The sequence below is a fragment of the Scleropages formosus genome, chromosome 3 (assembly GCF_900964775.1).
Source record: "Scleropages formosus chromosome 3, fSclFor1.1, whole genome shotgun sequence".
Taxonomy (NCBI): Eukaryota; Metazoa; Chordata; class Actinopteri; order Osteoglossiformes; family Osteoglossidae; genus Scleropages; species Scleropages formosus.
In genome coordinates this window covers 35,878,651-35,896,141 of record NC_041808.1, presented here as the reverse complement: position 1 = coordinate 35,896,141, position 17,491 = coordinate 35,878,651, and the positions used below count along the sequence as shown (strand labels likewise).

Here is a 17,491-nt window from a genome sequence, read left to right as displayed (position 1 = left end):
CAAGCAGGACTCGAACCCCAGACCCACCGGAGAGTAGGACAGCGGCCCAACCCACTGCGCCACCGCGCCACCGTGCCCCCCCTGAAAAATAAATAATGCAAGGAAAAATAAATAATGCATTTCTGAGACATGAAAGTTCTGTCCTTTTCACCAAAAACTCTTTAAATATGTCTTATCTTTTACATACTGGGAAAAAATTAAGTCCAAATTATCAGCACTGCTTTGAACACCTTTAAATCCAGGCTTAAAACTCACATATTCAGAATTGCTCATACATGACATATTTGCATGAATGGGCCTTTTTTTGTATCTTATTTTCACTCTCATCATTTATCTTGCTTTTATTTTTATTTTCTTCTATCCAGTTCTTCATGGGCAGCACAGTGGTGCAGCAAGTGTCTCAAATATCTGGTATTATGGTTTCTGACAGTAGGTTGGCATCTGGCTCAGTCTGTGGGGAGTTTTCATATTCTATAGTTATATTCACATAGCTTTCCTCTGAGTACTCCTCTTTCAGCCCAAAGACATGCTTTTCAGATGAATTGGTGTTTCTAAAATGTCCTTATTGAGTGTATACGTGAGTTAATCAGTGTTTTTGTGATTGCATCCAGTCCAGGAAAGGCTCGACACCACCATGACCGCTGTTTAAAATTGATGAACAAAATGTGCTCTCCCTATCCTCCAATTCATTGTGCTGTATCTATGTGTGAAGTGCCATGTTCTTCCAACTCATCAGGTGTCATAGGACAATGAAAAATTTGGGCAGATTAAGTTGTAGTTTAATTTAGGATAGCGTTGTAAGAATGTATTAAAAGAATTTGTCTTTAAATACTAACTTACCTGCCGACGAGGATGCGATAGGTTCATTACGTAAGTGTGGACACTGTCAGTGACTGTCACTTTGAATTTATCTGTACAGTCAAAAAACATTAATGGACATGCGCACTGGGTAGTTTTTGTAAAGGTCTCTGATATACCCATAATAAATAAAAAATGCACTGTAAGACTTTTAATATTTTTATTGTCTTTGAGCTATATTAAAATGACTGAAAATGAAAATGCATTGTCTCCACACACTATTCAATGCCAATTGTTGACCATAAACATACGCAGTGTTTTTAATCTTATATAATCCACTGTGAATCAATCTGGTCTTTCAGTCCTATTCCTTTTTGATCTGTTTTTCTAGCAGGTATTGTCTGTTTGGAGAAATGCAGGTGATGTCTACTCAACAAAAGAACCAAGTTTTGAAAACAAATGTTGATATAATGTCTTCATCTTAAAAATTTCTATCTGGAATGTTTGTGTCATGCCCCCGGGAACAAGCAGAGTGGTAACACCTACAACTAACTGAGGAAACCCTGGATAAAAGGAGTTCCGTGACTGCGTCACAACACAGATTCTTGCAAACGCCCTCGTGGTTTTGCAGTCTCAGCATCTTCGTCTTGTTCTTCGCGTCCTACTTTGGTCCTTTGTTCCTGTTGCTGACCCTCACCTGTTTTCCTCGACCACTGAGTATCACCTTGCCTGGATTATGACGTTCGCGCCTGAAAGACCTTCGCCTGTCCCTGACCTTGATCGTGTCCTGCCCTTCAAACCTTGCCAAAGAATAAAACTAACTTGCAGCTGGGTCCACTACTTACCTGTCTGTCTCCAGTCCGCCCGTCACCTAGACAGTTTGTAAGATGGGGACAGACAGGGGGTACAGGTCACTTTTGTTCTTAAACATTTTAATTTTATTATTAGTGAAAAAACTGTAATTAGTGATAAATAAATAGTAAAAGTGTCTCTATCTTCTAAAGTCTGTGACTTCAATGTCTGTGACATGAGGAGCCAGTATAGTATATAATCCTACTTTTTCTCAACCATCATGCCATTTGCTGTATCCACATTTCAGTATGTCAGTTCAAGTGGGGGAAAAAGTCTTTTTTTAGGACTGTCAGCTCATGGTGCTGTAGCCTTAATGTTCTGCAGTTCTTTTGTGAAATATCACACAATGTGTGAAAGGTTACTTCTTTATTCATTTTAGTGTGCTCGGATGGAAAAAAAATGCCATTTACTGAACTCCAAATCCTGTAGAGATAGGCTGCAGATGACTTTATTATTTTGTTAAATCTGAAAAAAGTCTGACTGTGAATTCTGTTTGGAATCACAGTTTGCAGCAGAGGTAGAATGTTAAGATGCATCCTGTATCTAGGGTGCTTGTCTCCCCGTTAGTCATTAGGCATCAGTGTCTGGCCCCAGATTCCCTGCAGGGGGTTTCCTCTAGTGCTGCTAGCCAACTGTGCATGCAAGCTCCCTGCACAGAGAGGGGCTGCAGCTTTCACCTACGCTCAAACCCCCTCATCTTTCATCAGCTTTAATAAACTCATGTTTTGAAGATGGGTAGAGGGAGCAGTGGTGTCTGTCTTACAGCCTTACCGGGTCTCTTTTCTTTCACACTCCTGCTCCCTAAACTTTCGACCTAACAGAATGCAGCACAAACTGGAGCAGAAACCGGACTTGTTATTGTGTCAGCATCATTGCACCCCGATGATTATGAACAGCACTGTCTATAGTGTGAGCATGATGTATCGTCTGCTCAGATTAAGTTGAAACTTGAAGGTCCCTTTAGTGTGGATACAGATGATCTGACACATGAGCTGTGGCATGTGTGTAGAATGAATGGACCGCTGTGCTCCTATTGCATACGGGAAAAGCATGATTCTTTACAGCAGATGCACTTTTCTTCGTAAATATCCTTGGAAGAAGAGGCCATCCAAGAGGAGCAGCAGACTGGAGCAGCTCACCCATATGGCCGTGATTAGGCAGATTTACAGAGCGCCTCCTGTGTACTGCAGCATGCTCTTTGATATTGAAGGCATTATTCAAGAGGAAAACTTCCAGGGAGGCATAACAAGCGATCAGAGATTTAGAGAGACAGCTGTTTAGATCTAAAAATTGCATGAAGAACTGCCCACCTTTTGTCTGCACTTACTTCCACCCCCTCATGTTGAGAATTTTGATTTAATTTATCAGCACAGTTTGTTTAGCCTGAGACATGCAGAACACTTCTGTGGTGAAGGGTGACCATTTGATTTGGAACTGATCTCATGATGGTGTTCCCTAACAGGCTGATGCTGCGTGAGGAAGCTCCTAGTGCCCCTCCCAAGAACATTGTGGCCAGTGGGAGGACCAACCAGTCCATCATGGTCCAGTGGCAACCGCCACCTGAACCCGAGCTCAATGGAGTACTAAGGGGCTATGTCCTTCGGTAGGCCAAGCAAGACTTCACCCACATACATTCAACACATATGACCTGTATGATTTGAGACCTAAGGATTGCTGATTCAGTACCTTGCAGCATCCTTTCTGTTGTACCCTTGAGAAAAACAGTACTGTAATGGCTTCAACAAACTATATGTCTGTGACTGGCTAAAATGCTTGTGGGCAGACTGCTTCTAGTGCTTTTTTATGTTGACTATGAAAGGATGGAACCTAAATACAGGAAGTAAACATGAAGAACATACAAGATGAGTCACTCTTGATATTTTAAGAGAAGAGGTATGGGTGAGCAGATCCATGGATTTTTTTATAAACTTTATGTTTCTGATTTCAGCATTAAAAATGTTTCTGTGCTTGTTTTTCTACAAATTAAAAAAAAAATAAACATATGTTCACATCTTTAGTAGCTGGCCATTGCTGTTGTTAGTCACTAACAAACACATCCTGAACAGTAAGAGCCTGGCAATCATGCAGTATTGGGTTGCTTGATCCTCCAGCCCATCAGCCTGCAGGTTATTTGGATAACCTGATTTGTCCTCATGTTAGAGAACACTTGAGCTGCAGGTGTTGGGTAAATTGAGGAACCCAGCTGTGGCGGTGGTCTACTCCCACAGCCTACCAGTAAGAAACAACAGCCCGTTCTCCAACACCACCAAGTGAGCCAAAATGAAGCACAGAAGTCCTCACAATGTGCTCCAGGGTTCCACATGTTATTCCAGAAACTGGTGTAATGGGTGAATCCAGCAGGTGTTAAGGAGTACAGGTATAGGGTGTCTCTCACAAATCTACAGGGAATGGTTGAGGGCAGCAAGAGAGAGGGAGTGGGTTGCAGTCAGTCTTCCTGAGCATGATAAAGGTGAATAAGGTTTCAAGAGTTTGTCATGGACATAATAATGTTGGTGCCTAATGAACAGGGTTGAGCGTGAGAGAAAAGGTGAAGTCAGTCCTTTAAGTGGCAAAAAGTCTATTCCAACTTCAAAATTTTCCATAGATTGTTTTAAATAATAAGGCAAGGTAATGACGATTTTAATTTTAATTTTTCAATTTTTGCACCCATCTGTAAGAGTTTTTCCAGTTTTAAATGCTATATGCATTTCTTCCTCTAATGAATCCAGCATTGTAAACTTAAATATTAAGATATCATGCTATAATGTATGTTACAATGCATCTGTAATCCTCCATTAGGATTGAAGTAGCATAATATACAAATAGACATACCTGCCCATTACCACCATCAGAAATGCTCAATGATACCTGGAATGAAGATACTTGGATACTTCTTTTTGAAATGGTAGTCACTTCTGCCCATTGTTGAGGAAATGTATTGCTTTGCTCTGCATTGTCAATCAGTAATATTCTTTTCCTTTTTTAACATGTCATTTTAGATATCGCCTTGCTGGTCTCCCTGGGGAGTACCAGCTGCAGAACATCACAAGCCCTGAGATCAACTACTGCCTGATTAAAGAGCTCATCATCTGGACGCAGTATGAAATCCAGGTGGCAGCCTACACGAGTGCGGGCCTCGGTGTGTTCAGCCGGCCTGTGACGGAGTATACATTGCAAGGAGGTGAGTTCATTGGTTGCATTGTTGCTGTGTCAAGGTCAAGGGTCTCCTAGTTGAAGGTGGGTAAAGCAGCTGCTGTTCTGACTGCTCCTCTTGTGTCAAGGTGGGGACAATAGGATGGGCCCCCTAAGGTGGGCCCCACCTCCAGAAAGAACTAGCTGTTGAGCTGAGCAAAATGAAAGTGCCTAATTTTGATGCTAATGCAGTCAAAATAAATAATTCAGCCATTTTCTTTTTTACATGTTTTGGTGCAAATTATTGCTAGAGTCGTTTCAACATCAACTTCAATTCATGCTTTTTCAGCTGCTTGGGTTTACTCGTCATAAAGCGCTCCATTTGTGGTAGCCCCTTAAGAAATTTGCGATGATTTTTGAGTGACATCACTGCTGATGGCCTGTTTTGGTGATTTTTATTTGAGATAATATGGAGTGAGGAGCATGCACTGCTCTCATTTCATATTGGTGCCTGTGAGCAGTCTTTTTGAATCTTCTTTACCCCTTGGTCACCATTGTTTTTAAAATACTTAATTAAATACTTTAATCTTGGTACTTTTGTCTGCCACTGCTGCTGACTTCTCAGGTCACAGCAGAGACGTTTCCCTGCATATATTACGTTAAGACCTTTGAATTGGGACACAACGCTTTCAGTATAGACTTTTTAGATATTGTGTTCCAGGGATGGTTTTCTGAGGTTCATGGTGATATATAAAACTCGCCTGCACTCAGTTTGTCATGTTGCCAGGCTCACTGCAAGACTGTGATAAATGATGTGAAATATATTTAATGTAAATTTGTGTTGCTGCCATTCTAAGTAGTGGTAGAAGCAGTAGAGGGCAGAAAATGCCATGTTACATTTACATTTATTCATTTAGCAGATGCTTTTGTCCAAAACGACGTACATCTCAGCAAAAGTACATCCATCCATACATCCATCCATCTTCCTCCGCTTATCCGAGACCGGGTCGCGGGGGCAGTAGTCCAAGCAGAGCCCCCCAGACTTCCCTCTCCCCGCACACCTCCTCCAGCTCCTCTGGGGGAACCCCAAGGCGTTCCCAGGCCAGCTGGGAGATGTAGTCTCTCCAACGTGTCCTGGGTCTGCCCCGAGGCCTCCTCCCAGTGGGACATGCCCGGAACACCTCACCTCACTTGTGACTGAGCTCCTCACCCTATCCCTAAGGGTGCACCCAGCCACTCCGCAGAGGAAACTCATTTCCGCCGCTTGTATCCGCGATCTCATTCTTTCGGTCATGATCCAAAGTTCATGACCATAGGTGAAGGTAGGAACGTAGATAGACTGGTAAATTGAGAGCTTCGCCTTACGACTCAGCTCCTTCTTCACCACAACAGACCGGTACAATGATCGCATTACTGCGGACGCCACACCGATCCGTCCATCAACCTGCCACTCCATTTTTCCCTCACTCGTGAACAAGACCCCGAGATACTTAAACTCCTCCACTTGGGGGAGCAACTCCCCTCTAACCCGGAGGGGGCAATCCACCTTTTTCCGACTGAGAACCATGGCCTTGGATTTGGAGGTGCTGATTCTCATCCCCGCCGCTTTGCACTGGGCTGCAAGCCTCTCCAGTGCACGCTGTAAGTCTTGATTCGATGAAGCCAACAGGACCACATCGTCCGCAAAAAGCAGAGACGAGATCCTGAGGCCACCAAAACAGACACCCTCCGTTCCCTGGCTGCGCCTAGAAATTCTGTCCATGAAGATAATGAACAGAATCGGTGACAAAGGGCAGCCCTGGCGGAGTCCAAGATGCACTGGGAACAGGTCTGACTTACTGCCAGCAATGCGAACCAAGCTCCTGCTCCGGTCATACAGTGAACGAACAGCCCGTAGCAATGAGCCCTGAACCCCATAATCCCAAAGTACCTCCCACAGGATGCCACAAGGGACACGGTCGAATGCCTTCTCCAGGTCCACAAAACACATGTGGACTGTTTGGGCAAACTCCCATGAACCCTCCAACACCCTAGTGAGGGTATAGAGCTGGTCCAGTGTTCCACAGCGAGGGCGAAAACCGCATTGCTCCTCCTGAATCCGAGGTTCGACTATCGGTTGGATTCTCCTCTCCAGTACCCCGGCATAGACTTTCCCAGGGAGGCTAAGGAGTGTGATCCCCCTATAGTTGGAACACAATCTCCGGTCCCTCTTCTTAAAAAGAGGGACCACCACCCCGGTCTGCCAGTCCAGAGGCACCGTTCCCGAGCTCCATGCGATGCTGCAGAGACGTGTCAGCCAAGACAGCCCCATGACATCCAGAGACTTGAGAAACTCGGGGCGGATCTCATCCACCCCCGGAGCCTTGCCATCGAGGAGTTTTTTGACTACCTCAGCAACTTCAGCCAGGGTAATGGATGAGTCCCCCTCTGAGTCCCCAGCCTCAGGTTCCTCTACGGAAGGCGTGTCGGAGGGATTGAGGAGATCCTCAAAGTACTCCTTCCACCACCCGAGGACATCCTCAGTTGAGGTCAGCAGCACACCACTTCCACTGTAAACAGTGTTGGCGGAACACTGCTTCCCCCTTCTGAGTTGCCAGACGGTTTGCCAGAATCTCTTTGAGGCCGACCGAAAGTCTTCCTCCATGGCCTCACCGAACTCCTCCCAGGCCCGAGTTTTTGGCCCAGCGACTGCCAGAGCCGCGTTCCGTCTGGCCCGCCGGTACCCGTCAGCTGCTTCAGGAGTCCCATGAGCCAGCCAGGCCCAATAGAACTCCTTCTTCAGCTTGACGACATCCCTTACTTCCGGTGTCCACCACCGTATTCGGGGACTGCTGCCGCGACCGACAGGCACCGGAGACTCTATGGCCGCAGCTCCGAACTGCCGCCCCAACAATGGAGATGTGGAACATAGTTCATTCGGACTCAATGTCCCCAGTCTCCCTCGGGACCTGGTTGAAGCTCTGTCGGAGGTGGGAGTTGAAGACCTCTCTGACAGGGGCCTCCGCCAAATGTTCCCAACAGACCCTCACTATGCGTTTGGGCCTGCCAGGTCTGTCCAACTTTTTCCCCCGCCATCGAATCCAACTCACCACCAGGTGGTGATCAGTTGACAGCTCAGCCCCTCTCTTCACCCGAGTGTCCAAGACATATGGCCGTAGATCAGAAGAAACGACTACAAAGTCGATCATCGACCTCCGACCTAGGGTGTCCTGGTGCCAAGTGCACTGATGTACACCCTTATGCATGAACATGGTGTTTGTTATGGACAAACCGTGACTAGCACAGAAATCCAATAACAACTCACCGCTCGGGTTCAGATCAGGGAGGCCGGGTCCCAATCACGCACCTCCAGGTGTCACTGTCGCTGCCCACGTGGGCGTTAAAGTCCCCCAGTAGAACGACAGAGTCCCCAGGGGGAGCGCTTTCCAGCACGCCCCCCAGGGACTCTAAAAAGGCCGGGTACTCTGCACTGCCGCTAGGTGCATAAGCACAAACGACAGTGAGAGACCGTTCCCTGACCCGAAGGCGCAGGGAGACGACCCTCTCATTCGTTGGGGTAGACTCCAACACATGGCGGCTGAACTGGGGGGCTATTAATAAGCCCACACCCGCCCGCCGCCTCTCACCCTGGGCAACGCCAGAATAGTGGAGAGTCCACCCTTGGTCGAGAAGAGTGGTTCCAGAACCCAAGCTGTGAGTGGAAGTGAGCCCGACTATATCTAGACGGTATCTCTCAACCTCCTGCACTAGCTCAGGCTCCTTCCCCGCCAGTGAGGTGACATTCCAAGTCCCAAAAGCCAGAGTTGGCGCCCGAGGTTTGGGTCGGCTGGGCACTCGGCCCTGACCACCGCCCAAATCACAACGCACCGGCTCCTTACAGCCTCTCCAGCAGGTGGTGAGCCCACCGAAGAGCAGCTCCACGTCTTGGCTTCGGGCTGAGCCCGGCCAGACCTCATGGGCATAGACCTGGCCACCAGACGCTCGCTTGCGAGCTCCCCCCCCAGGCCTGGCTCCAGGGTGGGGCCCCGGTGACCCCATGTCTGGCGGGGTAAACAAGAACCTCGATTTAACGGTCATCATAAGGGGGTTTTGAACCGCACTTTGTCTCGTCTGTCACCCAGGACCTGTTTGCCATGGGAGACCCTACCAGGGGCATATAGCCCTGGGCAACATAGCTCCTGAGGTCATTCAGGCACTCAAATCCCTCCACCACGATAAGGTGGCGGTTCAAGGAGGGGAGCAAAAGTACAATTTGTGCATTACAGTAAGAGAAAAAGACATGGCTGCAGACATGTGACTCTCAGGTAAACCAAGTTTGTTACTTTTCACTTGATGCACCAATGTTCATCGCTCAAGTAGGTGCATAAAACACAGGACAGACAAATCCTGATACCCTCCTACCAATTTTTTTTGTTTGTTTGTTTTTTTTTGTATTATAAAATACGTAGACAATCACATACAGTGCCGGAGTAGCGGCTGAATAAAGGCTCATCTGAGGATCCTCATGAAGTTACGATGCATGAACATTTACACCGTACATGAGCTGGAGAGATCTTGGGTGAAGTGGATCCAGAAAAGCTGAGTTTTCAGACCCTTCTTGAATGTAGACAGAGTTTCCGCAGTTCTGAGTGAGAGGAGAAGGTCATTCCACCACAACAGAGCCAGAACTGAAAACCTCCGTGCTTTACCTTTTGTGCACAGGACCACCAAACCAGCAGAAGTAGACGAGCAAAGGGGTCTGACTGGGGTGTAGCTGTTGATCAAGTCCTGTAAATAGCTGGGAGCAGTTCTATTGATGCATTTGTAGACAATAACCAGTATCTTGAATTTGATTCGGGCAGCTATAGGAAGACAGTGTAGAGAAATGAGTAGAGGAGATACGTGGGAACACTTTGGCAAATCAAACACAACTTGTGCAGCAGCTTTCTGTAACAGCTGCAGAGGTTTGATGGCATTAGCAGGAAGGCCTCACAGGAGAGAGTTGCAGTAGTCCAGACGGGAAGTCACCATAGCCTGGGCAAGTAGATAGGTAGAGTCAATTGTGAGGTAGGGACGGGTCCTACAAATATTATGCAGGATGTATCTGCAGGACCGGGTTGTGGTTTCAATATGTTGAGAGAAAAACAGACTAGTGTTACTCCCAGACTTTTAGCCAAGGAGGTAGATGAAATGAGTGAGTTGTCCAGTTTGATGATAGATCATGACAGGAGGACAGGCCAGCTGAGAGGTGAAGAATCTCTGTTTTGGAGAGGTTGAGTTGGAGGTGGTGATCAGACATCCATGAAGAGATGTCCGACAGGCAGGCAGCAATGCGTGCGGAGGTGTCTGACGCACCAGGTGGAAAGGAGAGGAAGAGCTGGGTATCATTAGCATAGCAGTGGTATTTGAATCCATGGGAGACTATGACCGGACCGAGAGAGGAGGTGTAGATCGAGAAAAGAAGAGGACCTAATACCAATCTCTGTGGGACACCGGTTGAGAGAGGCAGAGGAGAAGAACAAGAGCTCTGCCAGAGCACTTGATAGGACTTGTCAGATGGGTAGGACTCAAGCTATCTTAGTGCCGCACCTTTGATCCCAAGATGATTGAAAGAGGAGAGTAGAATCCGGTGGTTGACTGTATTGAATGCTGCAGACAGATCGAAGAGGATGAGGAGCGAGAGAGGGAGGTGGCTCTAGCGGCTTGGAGAATATCAGACACCACCAGAAGGGCTGTCTCAGTAGAGTGACCAACTTTGAAACCAGACTGATAACCATCGAAAAGATGGTTCCGGGTGATTAAATCAGACAGCTGATCACAGGCTGCCAGCTCTAGGGTTTTAGACAAGAAGGAGAGGAGAGAGACCAGTCTGTAGTTTTCAGCCAGATTGGGATTTCTTTAACAGAGGTGAAATGAGAGCAGTTTTGAAGGCAGCTGGGAAACAGCCAGAGTAGAGCAAGGAGTTGATGATCTTAGAGATGAACGTGGAGAGTTGCGGGAAAATGTTCTGTAGGAGTAACGATGGGATCGGATCAAGCGAGCAGGTGGTGACTCTGCAATATCAAGAGGTCAAAGATCTCAGATTCGGAGAGGGGCTTGAATTTGGAAAGGATAGCTTCGCAGGGAGGTCCAGCGTGAACTGGGCAGGTTGATGCTGAAAACTTGTCAGTGATTGCTTTAACTTTGTCACTGAAAAACAAAGCAAAGTAGTCAGCAATGAGAGAAGAGGGAGGAGGAGGTGGTGGAGGACACAGAAGGGATGAGAAGGCGGCAAAAAGACTGTGTGGTTTTTTAGATGCTGAAGAGACAGCAGAGTGAAAAGCAGATAAAAGTGACTGGTAGGCATCCAGGTCCGATGGCGTTTTGGATTTACGCCATCTTTGCTCTGCAGCCCGCAGTTTAGTCCTGTTTGCTTGTAACATATCAGACAACCATCGGGTAGCAATGGGGCGTGCTGGTCTGGAAGACAGTGGCCAGAGAGAGCCAAGGGAGGAAGATAGGGCAGAGAGAAAAATGTTAGTGGCATCATTTGATGTGCAGCAGAAGGGAGAGCGAACAGCGTAGCAGAGGCAAAGCAGGAAGGTGAGAGAGATTTTAAGTTGCGGCAAAAGGTGACAATGGGTGCAGAAAGAAGCGAGGAATTAGCAGTGAGGCAGGGTTGAAAGAAAATGAAGAAGTGGTCAGAGACATGCAGCAAAGCGACAGAGAGGACAGGACAGCCACAGCTGCAGGAAAATACAAGTTCAAGAGAGTTGCCCGCTTTGTGAGTAGCAGGGGATTGAGACAGGGAGAGATCAAAGGACTATAGAAGCAACAGAAGGCCGCTTGCATTAATCAGAATCAGAATCAGAATCAGAATGAGCTTTATTGCCAAGTATGTTCACACATACAAGGAATTTGTCTTGGTGACAGGAACTTCCACAGCACAGACAGAATGACAGTGACAAGATAGATGAGAAGATAGAGTATGTGAATAAGGGATAAAAAATATATAGAAATATACACACACACACACACATTTTCAGAACCGCTTGTCCCATACGGGGTCACGGGGAACCGGAGCCTACCCGGCAACACAGGGCGTAAGGCCGGAGGGGGAGGGAACACACCCAGGACGGGACGCCAGTCCGTCGCAAGGCACCCCAAGCGGGACTCGAACCCTAGACCCACCAGAGAGCAGAACTGTGGTCCAACCCACTGCACCACCACGCCCCCCACTATAGAAATATACAGTACCCAATATTATATACAAAAATAATCACTAGTTACAAATGCAAGGGAGTGTGAGTAAGAGATATGATGTGATAAATAGTTATAAATAGCATTGTGTATTGCACTGGTTTACTCTCTGGGAGGGGGGGATTCAGCTGTTCATGAGGTAGATGGCCTGAGGAAAGAAACTTTTCTTGTGCCTGGCTGTCCTGGTGCTCAGTGCTCTGTAGCGCCGGCCAGATGGCAAAGGTTCGAAGAGGAAGTGGCCTGGATGTGAGGGGTATAGAATGATTTTGCTAGCTCTTTTACTGACTCTGGACGAGTGCAGTTCTTGGAGAGCTGGGGGGGATGTGCCGATGATTCTTCCAGCAGTCCGAACTATCTGCTGCAGTCTTCTGATGTCTGACTTCGTAGCTGAGCTGAACCAGACAGTTATAGAAGTGCAGAGGACAGACTCGATGACTGCGGAGTAGAATTGCATCAGTAGCTCCTGTGGCAGGTTGAACTTCCTCAGCTGGCGAAGGAAGTACAACCTCTGCTGGGCCTTCTTCACAATGGAGTCTATGTGGGGCTCCCACTTCAGGTCCTGTGAGATGGTGGTGCCCAGGAACCTGAATGACTCCACTGTTGCCATAGTGCTGTTCATGATGGTGAGTGGGGATAATGCTGAGGTGTTTCTCCTGAAGTCTACGATCATCTCCACTGTTTTGAGCGTGTTCAGCTCCAGGTTGTTATGACTGCACCAGACAGCCAGCTCTTGGACCTCCTGTCTGTAAGCAGACTCGTCACCATCCCGGATGAGGCCAATGAGTGTGGTGTCGTCTGCAAACTTCAGGAGTTTGACAGAGGGGTCTTTAGCGGTGCAGTCATTGGTGTACAGGGAGAAGAGCAGTGGGGAGAGCACACATCCCTGGGGGGCGCCAGTACTGATCGTGCGAGTATTGGATGAGAATTTTCCCAGCCTCACTAGCTGCTGCCTGTCTGTCAGAAAGTTGGTGATCCACCGACAGATGGAGGTGGGCACAGAGAGTTGGGTTAATTTGGACAGGAGGAGGTGTGGGATGATGGTGTTGAAGGCTGAGCTGAAGTCCACAAACAGGATTCTTGCATAAGTCCCTGGTTTGTCCAGATGTTGCAGGATGTAGTGCAGTCCCATGTTGACTGCATCATCCACAGATCTGTTTGCTCGGTAAGCAAACTGCAGGGGGTCCAGCAAGGGTCGAGTGATGTCCTTCAGGTAGTCCAACACCAGTTTTTCAAGGGACTTCATGACCACAGACGTTAAGGCGACAGGTCTGTAGTCATTAAGTCCTGTGATTTTGGGTTTCTTTGGGATGGGGATGATGGTGGAGCGTTTGAAGCAGGAAGGAACTTCGCACATCTCCAGTGATCTGTTGAAGATCTTTGTGAAGATAGGGGCCAGCTGGTCAGCACAGGTTTTTAGGCAGGCCGGTGAGACACCGTCTGGGCCTGGTGCTTTCCTTGTCTTCTGTTTGAGGAAGACCCGACGCACCTCCTCTTCACAGATCAAAGGTGCAGGAGGGGGGAAGGTGGGGGTTGCTGGAGGTGTTAATTGATGCGTGGAGAGAGGGTCTGAATGGGTGTAGGGTGTGAGACAGGGTTTATCAAACCTGCAATAAAACTCATTCAAATCGTCTGCCAGTTGTTGAGTTGACACGGTGCTGGGGGGTGGTGTCTTGTAATTTGTGATGTCTTTCAGGCCTTTCCACACTGATGCAGGATCGTTGGCTGAGAACTGTTTCTTCAGCTTTTCAGAGTAGTTTCTCTTAGCCACTCTGATCTCCTTTGCCAGTGTGTTTTTGGCCTGTTTATACAAGACTTCATCCCCATTCTTGTAGGCGTCTTCTTTGGCCTGACGAAGCTGTCTGAGTTTTGCAGTGAACCACGGTTTGTCGTTGTATGTTAAACGAGTCTTGGTAGGGATGCACATATCCTCACAGAAACTGACATATGATGTTACAGAGTCTGTGAGCTCATCTAGATCGGTAGCAGCAGCCTCAAAAACACTCCAATCGGTGCACTCGAAGCAGGCTTGTAAGTCCTGCTCTGCTTCCTCAGTCCATCTTTTAACAGTCCTTATTACAGGTTTAGCTGATTTCAGTTTCTGCCTATAGGTCGGTATAAGATGAACCAGGCAGTGATCAGAGAGCCCCAAAGCTGCCCGTGGAACAGAGTGATATGCATCCTTTACTGTGGTGTAGCAGTGGTCCAAAATATTACTGTCTCTGGTGGGACATGTAATATGCTGTCTGTATTTTGGCAGTTCACGGGAGAGATTTGCTTTATTAAAGTCCCCGAGAATGATTATAGCAGAGTCCGGGTGTTGTTGCTCTGTGTCTGTGATCTGGTCGCCCAGCTGTTGCAGCGCTGCGCTCACACACGCTTGCAGTGGAATGTAAACGCTTACGAGAATGAACGAGGAAAACTCCCGCGGCGAGTAGAAAGGCTTGCAGTTGATGAAGAGCGCTTCTAGGTCGGGACAGCACATCTTCTTCAACGCTGCTACATCTGTACACTACCTTTCGTTGATGTAGAAGCATGTCCCACCGCCATGTGATTTCCCCGCTGATTCCGTGTCGCGATCCGCTCTGAACAGCTGGAAGCCCGGCAGATGTAGCGCGCTGTCCGGAATGGCTTCATTCAGCCAGGTTTCCGTGAAACACAGAGCAGCAGAGTTTAAAAAGTCCTTGTTTCTTTGGGACAGGAGAAAAAGCTCATCCATTTTGTTGGGTAAGGAGCGGAGGTTCGCCAGATGGATACTAGGCAGCGCTGTTCTAAAGCCGCGCTTTCGGAGCTTGACTAGCGCGCCGGCTTGCTTTCCACGCTTGCGCATCTTCCGCTGCACCTCCAACTACAATGTCCAGCAAAACGTCAGAATAGTCGAAAACCGGTAAAGTGTTGGGTGGTGTGTACTGCCGAATGTTCGGCAGTTCTTCCCTGGTAAAACTGATTGTAGGAGTATAACTAAAGACAGGGCAAACTAACAAAAACAGTAAAACAACTGTGGAGCTCCACACCGAGGCAGCCATTCGCGGCGCCATTAATGTCATTGACATGCAGGTTGAAGTCAACCAGGAGAATCAACAGGGTGTTGTCCCCTGGCAGAGAGCTCAACAAGATTTCAAGGTCGTCCATGAAGCAGCCGAGAGGGATAGGAGAGCGATAAAGAATAACCACAACAAGAGTGACTGGGGCAGTGATAGAGCTAGACATGCCTTTCAAAGGAGGACAGATCATGCAGGTGATGAGGAAGAATAGAGTATTCCCACCGGGAAGAGATGAGCAATCCTGTGCCTCCACCTCTGCTGGAGGAATGAGGGGTGTGAGAGAAGGAGTAGTTAGTGGAGAGAGCTGTCGGTGTGGCTGAGTTGTCTGGGGTGATCCAGGTTTCAGTTAGGGCCAGGAGGTCCAGTGAGAGATGGGAGGCGTAGGCTGGTAAGAAGTCAGCCTTTCTCACAGCAGACTGGCAGCTCCAAAATCTCATGGAGAGATTAAAGCAAGATGGAGGATCTGACAGGTGAGGATAGACCAGGTTGCTGTAGCAGCGAGAGCGCCCAGGTCTCCAATGGTGGCAAAGTTGCATGGCTCGCTTACCACAGAAGACTTTGATGGTCAACATGTTGGATACATGATCCCTTGCGGAATACGGTACCAGTGGACTCCCACAGGTAGACTCCGTTGCCTTTGCATCCAAAGTCTTCACACCAGGAGGCTGCCGCAACCACTGCCGCTATGGATTGCCAGCCACTCTTTCAACCGCTGCACCCCAGCCAGGCCCCTTCACTCATCTACTTCTGCTCGCTTGGTGGTCCCGCGCACAAAAGGTAAAGCTTGGAGGTTCTCGGTTCTGGGTCCGTTGTGGTAAAATGACCTTCCCCTGTAACTCAGAACTGTGGAAACTCTGTCTATTTTCAACAAGGGTCTGAACACTCACTTTTTCCGGATCCACTTCGCTCAAGATCTCTCCAGCTCATTTACAGTGTAACTGTTCACGCATTGTAACTACATAAGCATCCCCAGTTACAACCGTTATTCAGCCACTACTCTGGCATTGTACTTGCTTATTTGTGTATCTTATAATATTTAAATAAAAAAAAAAAAATTGGTGGGAGGGTATCGGGATTTGTCTATCCTGTGTTTTATGCACCTACTCAAACGAAGAACCTCAGTGCAGCAAGTGTTAGGTAACAAACTAGGTTTGCTTGAGACTTTCATGTCTGCAGCTATGTTTCCTTCTCTTAATGTAATGCATAAATTGTACTTTCGCTGAGATGTATGTCGCTTTGGACAAAAGCGTCTGCTAAATGAATAAATGTAAATGAATAAATGTAAATGTAAATATAAACTGGGCTAAATGCCTACCAGCTGAGATTCCTAATCAAAATCGGAACTACTCCAACAGCGGCAACCAAAACAAACAACCAAGCAGACCCGATTAATCGATCCATGGAGTCACGCCACTCCACGCTACAGGACACAGAAATATTCCGGAGAACGTGCGTCCTAAGAAACCACAAAATACAATTTAACAAACAGATTAATTGAAGTGCCACATACAACTACACAAACACACAATCGATTCTGTTTATCAATCCGCACAGCTACATGACAGGAATTCGCTTCGGGAAAAAGTGATAGCAGAACAACTACATTTACCTGAAATGCCACGAACAACAGCGACTGACCTTCATCACAAAATATGATGCACAGTGTCTTACAGTTATGATATACCATAAAAATCTCTACTGTGTAACTTCAGTTTTATTTATTTCTGGTTGTAGGTTCATGTAAGTTGTGTATTTAACTTGTAATATCTGATTCATTGCTGTACACCATAATGTGAGTGCAAGGTAAATATGTTTTTTTATTTACAAATCACATGCAGTTCTGCTGAATGACCCAGGGGGAGTCATGTAAGCCAGGACCCCTGAGGCACACATTTTAAATGAAGTGGTGGGCCAGAGGAGGACTGGACCAGTAAACCAGCAAACATGAGGGTCAGGCCAAGCCTGCATCCACAGAGAGAGCTGGACACGAAGAGGCTTCACTCTGAAAGTCCCTCCTAAGCAGTTTCTGAGCTACCCACAGCCTCTCAGCTGTGGCCTTGGACTAAGTCTTGGATGCATATCTTTTTTTGCAGTTAAGATGAACTGTCCATTATTCTGTCAAGAGGTCAAAGATATAAAGATATACTTTTGGATAAAGGTGACAGATTTTTAAGGTGTTGTACACTTTTTATTTATTCACTGTGTCCATTTGTGTTTTGTCTGTACCAGTTACTTTTATTCATCTCGCAGTCTAGAATTTCTCTTGTTTTTTTATCTCCAGTAGCAAGTTATGAAGAACTCAAGTGTGAAGATCAATAAAAGAACAGAAGCACGCTGAACCGTTAACCCCATAGTCTGTTTGGAAAGATATAAATTGCATTATTATTTAAAATTATATTTTTAGTTCTCATTTACTCAAAAGTATTCATCTGGATAGCCCAGTTTGTAAC

General features: G+C 47.0%; 1 protein-coding gene across 2 annotated transcripts in view; it reads left to right on the top strand.

Moving 5' to 3' along the window:
* Positions 1 to 17,491, top strand: part of LOC108922541 (protein sidekick-1-like) — a 376,626-nt gene that overhangs the window by 292,470 nt on the left and 66,665 nt on the right. For both annotated transcript variants that reach the window (XM_018732731.2, XM_029250679.1), the window contains 2 exons: positions 3,113 to 3,253; positions 4,650 to 4,831. In XM_018732731.2, the coding sequence (XP_018588247.2) occupies positions 3,113 to 3,253; positions 4,650 to 4,831 (323 nt within the window). The remainder of the gene's footprint in view (positions 1 to 3,112; positions 3,254 to 4,649; positions 4,832 to 17,491) is intronic.